The sequence below is a fragment of the Melanaphis sacchari genome, unplaced genomic scaffold (genome assembly GCF_002803265.2).
Source record: "Melanaphis sacchari strain LSU unplaced genomic scaffold, SCAv2.0 Contig13_pilon_pilon, whole genome shotgun sequence".
NCBI classification, from domain to species: Eukaryota; Metazoa; Arthropoda; class Insecta; order Hemiptera; family Aphididae; genus Melanaphis; species Melanaphis sacchari.
The window spans coordinates 1,676,382-1,686,925 of record NW_020270588.1 but is presented as its reverse complement, the minus strand read 5'-3'; the positions used below and the strand labels follow the sequence as shown (position 1 = coordinate 1,686,925).

The following is a 10,544-nucleotide window of genomic DNA, read 5'->3' as shown; positions in this document are numbered from 1 at the left end:
CGGTTTACAAAATTTTGAATCAAAGTGGTTCAGAAGGGTTGAACGCAAAATAAATAAAATAATGAAAGAATGTCACCATATTTCACATAGGACAAAGTGTTAGCTTAGAAAGAAAGTGTTGTTTTAGAAAGTACGATGAAGAGAAGAGAGCAAGTAACACAAAATTGTAAAGTAAATGAACAAAAAGGGAGATAATATTAACATTTTAATTGTTTTATGTAATTAATATTTTTCTTGAATAAAATATTTTTGAATGCAAATGGAAACGAGTTTTTTAAAATGACCATATATGTAAGTATCTTAAAAATTATGATCATTAATTCTTAACCTGTACTACATTATTTCCTCAGTCTTGATTCAAAAAATCAAGTATATTGCAGTATTCCACTAGGGTAAATACTTATTTAAAACCAATGATGAATTGGTGAATTAAAATTTGTCATATCCTAAGACACTGTAAAAATGTTATGCAAGTTAATTACTTATCTTATGCGAGTTAAATAAATACAACCAAGTTTAATTAATATCTCTGTTTAATTTAGAATAGTATAATATGGTTAATAGTAAATCATTCTTTAATTTGTAAACATTCATATTTTAAAATATTTGTTATAAAAAATATAAAGAAAAAATATGTATCCAATATTTAAAATATATAGTATTTAAAGTTCTAAAAAATAAAATTAAAATTAGCTGTAACAGTAGAATTTATAATGTATCTTACTATCAATATTTACATTATTAATGAAAAATATTCTAAATATATAGATTAAAGCGATATTCAAGTCTAAAATATTATTTTACTCATAAATTATTATTCAAATACAATTCCAACTGTATACAAAATAATAAAAATTCAGACTAACATTATAAAATATAATTCCATACGAGTTCTTAAAAACTTAAGCTTTAGTAGTATGAAAGTAATTCCGTTTAAAATTGTTAGTTTAAACAAATTTGATTTTCAAAATGTACAAAATGACAAAAAATTAAGCAAAACATAATCATGTATAGACATAATTATAAGATATATGTATAAATTTTGATACATTTCTCATAATAAGGGTTATGGGGGCTATAGTACTTTGTATACAAACCTAACACTAGGTGTTTATGAAATTTTTATAATTAATTTATCATTATACCATCCTTTTAGCTAAAACAATATTAAATCCAAAATCAATACACTCTTAAATTATTACTCTAAACTTATACCAAAATTTAATTTAAATTGAATACACATATTTTGATTATTGTTGTATATTAAACAGTATTGAGGTTTTAAGAATTATAATCTAATAAAATATTACTTGTAAGAAAAATGTATGCTTATACTTTTTGTGAACTTTCTTCAAATACTGCAGTTCTATCAAACCATATTAGATATTTTGTTAATTAGTTATCAGAGTTAACAATTTTTACTGAAAAACAAATATTTTTTTTTTTTTTTTTTTTAATGAATTTTATACATGCCTGAGGTACTGAGCGAATTAATTTTTAAAATTGATGATAAAATATAAAACACAACTATGATATTTGGTTTAAATATACATATTGTAAATACCATGTTTAACAAATATTCTATTTTCAAAATAGTGGGCAACATACTCAGAGGTATCATAAATAACTACATATGACTAAGATAAGGATACACATAAATAATGCATAAACCGTATGAACAGACTAAAAGCTAATAGACTTAAAATATAGGAAAAGCCTACACGCTAGAACAGCCAAAAAATGAATATTTCAAACCCAAAAAAGTATTATACTATTTATACTCTATATTTTTAATGGGTGATTGTACTCAAGACTTCAACAAAAAACAAATTGTGTACAGACATTTCTGACATCCCTTAAAATAAAATATTTATTATACATATATTTGTAATCAAACAGAAATGTTTATTTCTCTTCATTTTTTTTTTTTTTTTTTTTGTATGCAAAATCTTGATATAACTTAAATAATTTATAAAATGATTAATTTTAATAAATACTGCTTTAAATCCCTTAATATCTACAAATCATTTTTTAAAAAAATAAAATGGTTTAGACAATTTATAGAATAATAATAACAGAGTTAATTAAGGTTTGGCTATTTATTTATACTTATATACATGAATGAAACATTTAAAAAAATTTTCTTATAAAAATGACTACTTACAAAGATTTAGGAACAAGCAAGCAATACAGCTAATGCTTTAAGCCTAAATTTCTTTAAAAAAGCAATTAATTAAAAAAAAATAATTGACTGCTTATGTTAAAGTATTCAATATTAATAAACTTAATTAAATGTGGACCTAAAAATAAATTAATAATAATATCAATATAATGATTTGTATTAGAAAGAACTATAATACATTAATCGGTATAAATTATATTAATTGGAATTATGTTGAAGAAATAGTTATGCCGATTAAAAAAAAAAGTTATCAGTCAGTTTTACGTATTTTTCGTCTATTCCTCAATAAAGGTTCATTTTCAGTTGGTTCATCGCTAGCTTGATCATCTAATAATTCATCTTTAACAAGTTCATCATCATCGTCCTGAAATAAAATTATGTTTTATTACTATTATTAATAGCCAGAAGGAAATAAATAAAACAATTTTCAAGTTATTACTGACCGATTCTTGACCACTATCACTATTTTCGTCTTTTCCATCTTTAACTGGTATTTTATGGTGGTTTGGAGGATAAACTAAATCAATAATACAGACCAATACCTAAAAGTAATTAAAGTTAATATTATACATTTGACAAAGTAAAATATTACATAAACAAATTAAGATTATTATCATTTCTATAGCTGACTTAGTAGAAACAAATGTTGAATAAACATAAATAACTAACAGTTTATTAAAAAAAAGTAATTATCTCATGTATCTGAGTAAACGATACAAAAATAACTTAGGCATGCCAACCAAAACATTATCAAAAACGATTTAGTTGTTAAAAAATGATTTAAGAACTAGTGAAGAAGATAACATCATTCAATTGATAGTATCATTATTATGTCCTATATAAAATATTTTAATTATGCATCTAAATAAATTAATAAGAAATATTAAACAATAAATAATAATTTAAACACATATTTAACGGTTTTCAATGCAAAACGCTGAAAAATACCATAATTTTATATTTTATTAACTAAATCAAATATAAGTTTGATTATCCATATTTTGCAAAGTATTTTACAAATGATCAGTTATTTAATGATGAGAATTTAATAAAGTTATATAGAGTAAAGGTACCTATTTAAATATAATTTTTGATAAAGCGATAACCCTCGTTAATTGTCACAATCAAAACTTATCTTAAAACTGCAAGCTATTACAATATTTTAACAGAACGTTTGATAATTTATTAATTGCCATCTAGTCTACAACCCTTGTAGAGTACTGCGCGTTTTGTGTTTTGCCGTGTACTTATTTGATTTATTAGATTATTCAAAATGTAGCTCAATTATGCCTAAAGTAAAATTATTGTTCAAACGGAATAAGATGTATTGTAAAAGAATTTGGAGAGCATGTTTTATCTTTTAATTCTTTATTGCAAATTATGGGAGTTAAGGTCAGTAGCGAACGTTGGTATACTTTCGAACAGCGTATGAACATTGTGAGACATATTCGATTAAGTACACAAAAACAAAAAAATGATAAACAACCACTGACCCATTGATTTATATTTTATTGATAATTAAGTTTGTTTCAATATATTTATTGCATTTTTTTAATTTTTTAATGCAAAAGTGTATACATATTTATACATTTTTTTGTGCTTAAATCTACAAAAACAAATTAAATCAAATTTACTAACTTTCTTTATTTAATTGTTGGAAAGGTAAATGATTAAAGGATAACAATTTATGATTGTTTTTATTCTATTTTAAGAGTGATAAAATCTTAAAACAAATAAACAAAATTGTATACTTACTAAACCAAGTATGGCACCAATAAATATGGTTGCTATAGCAAATATCAAGTATGATCCCCAAGTTGGAAGTCCATACTCAGCCATCAGAGTTGAATGCAAAATCTAAATAAAAACAAATGATTAAAATATTATATTAATTTTATTAATTAGAATTATAAAGATAGGACAACACTTACCCTAACTTTTTGCGAGAGTTTAAAGAATTGAGCAACTAGAGACATTTGAATTGAATTAGGGGATTTCCATGATGAAATTGATTCTAATTGTTCCCATTTTCGTTCTTTTATAAATGATATCATTGAATCTTTATCACGGCCCATTTTATAGTATCTGAATACACCATTCTTAACACTATAATAAGTAAAAACATTTAAATATTACTAAATAAAAATTAACTATACTTATAATAAAATATTAAACAATTTATCTCACTGAAAAATGGTAGGTAAAGTTGTAACAATAAAACGTCCAGTAAGTCCTGGCGATATTGTAATATCTGTACTTGCAACTGAAATTGATGAATGACTTTCACTCCATTTTGCAAATTCTCTCCATTCAGGTTCAAGTGACTTACAAGCAGGGCACCAAGGAGCATAGCTAAAATAAAATAAATATTCTAGTTAATGGTATAAAAATCATTAATTAAATCAGATTGTATAAATATAAAAAAAAATGTAGACTTTGTCACAGCCGCATTTCAACAAATACTTAAATCATTCTTAGTACTAGTAATTTCTTACATAGAAGTTTGCTATTTTTATTTGAATTATTGTCAAAGGTATTAATAAGCTATAATAACTTATTCATACTTCAAAATATAAAATATAAATGTTCTGTTTATTAACTACATTTCTTTACACAACCACCTAAAACTAACCAGAAATGTGTTATGGAGTAACAATCAAATTATTATTATATTTAATAAAATATTTTAGGTATGAAAGAGATAAATTCAACCAAGCTACTGATTTCATAAAATTTTTAATTCAACCAAATTGGTTTAAAAAAAATATAAGTATTAATATTATTGGTATTTAGCAAAATAAACATCTTAAAATATTGTACATAGATAGGTTAAATTAATATTGTATACATAAATACATTTATTAATTGTATTAGAATAAATAATATTTATTTAATAATACAAAGCATGTTATATTTACAAATTAAATCTTGCTTATAAAGTAATGTAAGTATATTTTTAAAATTAAGTAAGTATATTATATTAAATTATTTATATAACAAATAATTATTTATACTTGATCTTTAGAATCAGGTTAACGTACATGATATACTAGGCATATTTATATAATTAAATTCTAGATTATGTTGCATAAATAATATTGCAAAAATAAGTAAAGCGTACTTTTTTATTGAATTTAATTAAATAAATGATAAGTATAATTAACTATATAAAAATAGATTATTTATACTTTGATATTATTTAATTTAAGTTACTTAGTTTTGTTGTTGATAGGAATTTAGATTTTTAAAATAGAAGACCAATTAAAATTTTTTTAAACAAAAAAAATCAAACATGCAAATATGTGCCTACTATGAAATTATAATTACCTATGTTGCATAATAACATAAAATTTATGATGTCTATAAACTATTCATCATTAAATTAAATTAAATCATTGTTCAAATTTTATCTTACACACAGTATGGCATAACAGAACGAAAAAAAAATGTACATTAGTTTTGATAAGAACATAATGAATTATAAAAAAAACCTTATCTAGATTGTAATTTTTTTTTAGCTGTCATACAATTTGCACATTGTTTTTTATTTAAACATAGTAAAAATTTAAAGGTGACATTTTTTTATATACATACCCATAGAAGAAGAAAAATTTTGAATAATTTAAGAGATTTAAAACTATAGTATACTTATTATTGCTTTCAAATGCAGAACAATAGTTCAATGTTCATATAAATATTATATGTACACTATTATCCTACAGACTGGACCATGATTGAGTATCTATCATTAAAAATTATATACAATAGTACAATAAAATGAATTTATAAAACTTTACTCCCTAAAAATAGAAAATAATTTTCAAGCTCTTTGTAAATAATATAAAATAAAGTAGGCCAAAAATAATTTAATATATTTAATACTTTCATTAAAAAGATGTTATACAGGAATTTGTTGTCTATGTCTTAAAATTGCATAACATAGTAAATGTACACTCAGATCAGGTTTAGTTTTATTAGTTTAAAACATAGAGTGAATTGACCTATAATGAAATTTGATGGCAAGAAAATTTTCAGTGTTTGTGAGTGGGTTTTTACAATAATTCAGCTTTTTTAAGTGAGTAATGAGCATTTTTATTTTACTTTATTTTACATAAGCAAAACTTGCTAAAAAATTGAAATATCGTAAAAAACCTACATACAAACACAGATAATCTTTTTACCATCAAGGTTTATTATAAGCCAATTCATTCTAATTCATAAACTAACAAAGCTAAACCTAATCTGCTGAACGTAAATTTACTATATTAAATACTTGTAAGACAGAGACAAGAAATGTCTGTGTAGCGTCCTCTAAAACATTTATATTTAGTCTAAGAAAAAAGAAACAATACCTTTTTTCGAGTTATACATACATCATAAAATAATGTAAAACGATATTTAAATATGTTGTACCTAATTGAATGATTTAACTATTTTCACTCATTGATAGTTTAAAATCAATGCTTTAAGAAAAATATTTAAAAACAGGAAATTCTAACCACAAAAATATATTTATTATACTACTTAGTACCTGTTAATTGCCTCACAGTTTAAGAACTGCTATACTTATGAGTAGGACTCGGAAATTGATGCATTTTGCATTTTTTTTTAGAACTTTTTAGACGATGCTCTCCTGGCCACAAATCTGTTTCATAAGCATCTGAATCTGAATAACTAATTTTTATTTTGCATTTTTTTGGTGTTTATTACTTTCTAAGTCATTTTTTGACATTTTTAGGTCGTTTTCCCACATTTTTAGTTATTTTTACTGATTTTACACAAGTTCATTTCTTATCGTTTCTTGTCGACCATTATGTTGATAACTTAAAACTTGGAAATTACCACAGACTAAGATTAGTACCTATCCAATTTTATCTCGGCGATTACATTTGTTGTTGTCGTAATGATTTCTATTTTTAAATAATTTGTAAGTTTTGATAAATTTATAAAACAAATATTTTTAATTTCCTATTTTAAGGATTTTTATGTCATATTTTGAATTTTATAGTAAAATAGAGTAAAATATTTTAAAAAAATGTATTTTTATTAATATAAAACTAATATTTGTAATTTTTTTAGGACATTTTTTGCCATTTTTATGTCATATTTGCATATATTTTTTAGGTCATTTTTTATTGTTTTTAAGGTCATCAACTTCCAAGCCCTACTTATGAGCTTTCACTATTACTAAGACTCTTAGCAGGGGTCAAAATGTTAACTGCAACAGAATTATAACCAGGATGCAATAGACATTGATGATAAGTGTGCTTGACAGTAAATGCTCGGTTTTATTAAAATATAATACAATAAGTATTATGCAAAGTAATATTATAATATTATATTTACAAGCTAATATACATTTTAAAATAACTGAATGTCTTTCTACAAGAATTATTACCATACACATAGTATATAGCAGTGGTCGGCAATAGGTGGTCCGCGAGCCAAATCCGGCCCGTGAAGGAAAAATAATTGGACCACAAAAAATATTTTTTTTTTTTAATAATGCTGATTTTCCACACATAATATGTATTTTATCTATTTTATGATGTATTTAGAGATTACGATGGTGCTTATAGTTTATTACTATTTACAATAATAGTTGCGATAACACAACAATTATTAACTAATATCTGAGTTTTTAGTTTTTACTGGCCCTCAATTTTTTTTTTTTTTTTGATTTTCTGGACCTCCATAGAATTTAATTGCCAACACCTGGTATATAGTATATCTGTAGTTTATTATATTCATTCATGATTAAACCCAAACACTAAATGTCATAACTCATAACTAAAGAGCGGATTTTTAGGTTCTTAAAAGCTTAAAATATGATGCTAATATGTTTTAAAAAAACCCTAAAATATTCTCTAAATATTTCTTAAACTTGTAAATATGCAGATAATATGATGTTTTTTTCCAAAATAATTCAATAAAAACAATAAATAACTTATGTACCATTCCTTTTTGGTAACTATATAGAATATTTAATTATAAAAAATACAAAACAGTTCATAGGTATATGAATATTTTAAACTTTTGTTAATTTTCGGCATTTTAAAAAATAAAAATGAATATTACAAATTTAACTAAATCGTCACATTAAAAGTTAAAACAATAAACAATATAAAAGTAAAAATAAAATAGATTTATTATTAAGAATCATTCTTATTACGTTATTATAGGATTGTAAGTACAATCATGGATTAAGAATAACAGAATGACCAACATTAGCAATTTGATTACAAACAAGTATATAATTGAATAATTTTTAATTTTTATCATTCTTATATAAAATAATTTTTTTCCTAGAAAAATTGTTGCTGGAAAATATCACAAATCGATAAATTAGTAATGTGTAATATGATTTTTTATGAACAATAATAGAATATATTCTAAAATATGAAAAATAGGCTAAATATTCTCCTAAGTCCAAAATATGCTTTAATATGCTAAATAAATTTTTTCCTACAAACTCTGTGATGGATAAATCGTCCATATTTTTCACTCTCATAAAGCTGCATAAAACTAATAAAAATATGTAAAAACCTAAAAATCCGCTCTCTACTTATAACCTACATTATAGGGGTTAAATGCAAGTTGTAATATATTCTGAGTAATAAAAACTTTGTAGTAACTATACAATACAAATCAGAATCTATAATATTTGTATATACCTAAAACAAAGACTTTCATACGTTATAATGTAGAATACTACTTATTGAATAAACTAAAATTAAATTATAAATCTTTCAAATTAAATAATTAAATAAAAAATTAAAATCACTTTTTGTTTCGTTCACAAGAAATTAGATAATTCTGCAAAAAAACATATTTATTTTTAATATTATAATTTTGTTATTATTTAAGTATTTTTAACTCTGATTGGTACAAAACCCATGGTATTTATTAAAATATATCTACCTATACTATATATTTAAAAATATGTAGGTTAATATTAAATAAAATAATAAAACTGTATGCTTCTTTAACATGTAATATAATCAATAAAAAACATATTATACAAATGCATTTAAGTCTTTACTTTATTGATATTATTTGTGATTAATAAGTTTATGATTATGAGAGTTAAAAAATGTGTAAAATCTCATTGTCAAAAATATACCTATACTTACTAGTTCATCATACTAAATAATTAAGTATTCGTTAGTTAAAAAATAAAAACTGTTAAGCAAAATTTGTCCAGAAATAATTAGGTTTATAAAAGTCTAAACTAGGGTTCATATAATTAGATAGTGTTGCGAGGAATTCAAAGACAAACGGATAAAATCATATGGTTACAAGCTTTACCATCTCAACCACTTGTTACAGTATAAATAATGTCCACATTGTCGTTACGACGTAGCGCGTCGCCTACATCAAGTTTCTGCACAACACGTTTTGGGAATAATTATTTTTCACCCACACACATTCACACTCGCCCCTGTGAAAAATTTATGACCGTGAAAATTTAGCAAAAAGTAAGCATGGCGCTCCTTCCACCATTTGGATATTCATCACCGGCACGGACACTAAAGACAACTATTTCTAAAAAATGAAAACTACATTGCCAACGTGTGACGAAATACTCACAACAACACCATCCATTCATCGGTCAGCACGTTTGTCCAGTTGTTCTCGTCCAGTTCCAATGAATGATGACCACTGTTTCCGGAGTCTACGCCGTTGGCGGCGGCGGCCAATAAGCACATCGACCCGATGGCCAACAAAAATACCGCACACGGAGGTTTGGACATATTATCGACGTGGAATGTGTAGACTGAAAAATTACGTGTACCGTTTGTTGGATGCGACAGCGGATCGGATTGAGCGTGTTTTGAACGGGCGCAAACAAAGGGTGCAGTGAAGAAACCGTTTTTTTACTTGTGATAGCGGACGGTAGAAGATTCAGGGGAGGGGAAAAAATTAAAACTAACTAAACGATAAAAGTCCACCGATACGTGCACGTTGACGAGAAATCATGCACTCGAACATCAACGTTTCACCATGTAAACAACAACAATAGTCAACACGATATTACAGTTACGGTTATTACGAGTAACCACTACTGTGAAGTAGACATCACCGACGTATCAAATATGTTGTGCGTGCGCGCTGCGGTGAACAGTGAACCAGAGAACGGTGACCGATGTTATAGTTGTACACGAATCACGGGCGGCGTCGGTGCGGCGGTGGGTAAACGACAATCGCACCACCCGACGACGCGAGACGCCACCACTTCATTATTATTATTATTATTACTGTCATGTTGGAGGACACTGTTTATTTGCAGTACTGTAGTAGTGCTACACTACTATTACTACTACTACTACTACTACTACTACTACTACTACTACTACTACTA

The 10,544-nt window shown here is 24.9% G+C and overlaps 1 protein-coding gene across 1 annotated transcript; it reads right to left on the bottom strand.

Moving 5' to 3' along the window:
* Positions 1-2,313: 2,313 nt before the first annotated feature.
* LOC112591600 (thioredoxin-related transmembrane protein 1) lies at positions 2,314-10,346 on the bottom strand. Its single transcript, XM_025335459.1, has 6 exons — positions 9,773-10,346; positions 4,370-4,534; positions 4,114-4,288; positions 3,938-4,039; positions 2,626-2,724; positions 2,314-2,546 (listed from the first exon to the last, which is right to left on the bottom strand). Exons 1-6 carry the CDS (start codon positions 9,934-9,936, stop codon positions 2,433-2,435), a joined length of 819 nt encoding a protein of 272 aa, XP_025191244.1. The 5' UTR covers positions 9,937-10,346; the 3' UTR covers positions 2,314-2,432.
* Between the last annotated feature and the right edge of the window lie 198 nt (positions 10,347-10,544).

Coding starts and splice junctions, on each gene's coding strand:
- LOC112591600 (XM_025335459.1), bottom strand. CDS start 9,936: ATGTCCAAACCTCCGTGTGCGGTATTTTTGTTGGCCATCGGGTCGATG. Junction 4,289..4,369: donor ACTTTACCTACCATTTTTCA/GTGAGATAAATT, acceptor TACTTATTATAG/TGTTAAGAATGGTGTATTCA. Junction 2,547..2,625: donor GTGATAGTGGTCAAGAATCG/GTCAGTAATAAC, acceptor ATTTTATTTCAG/GACGATGATGATGAACTTGT.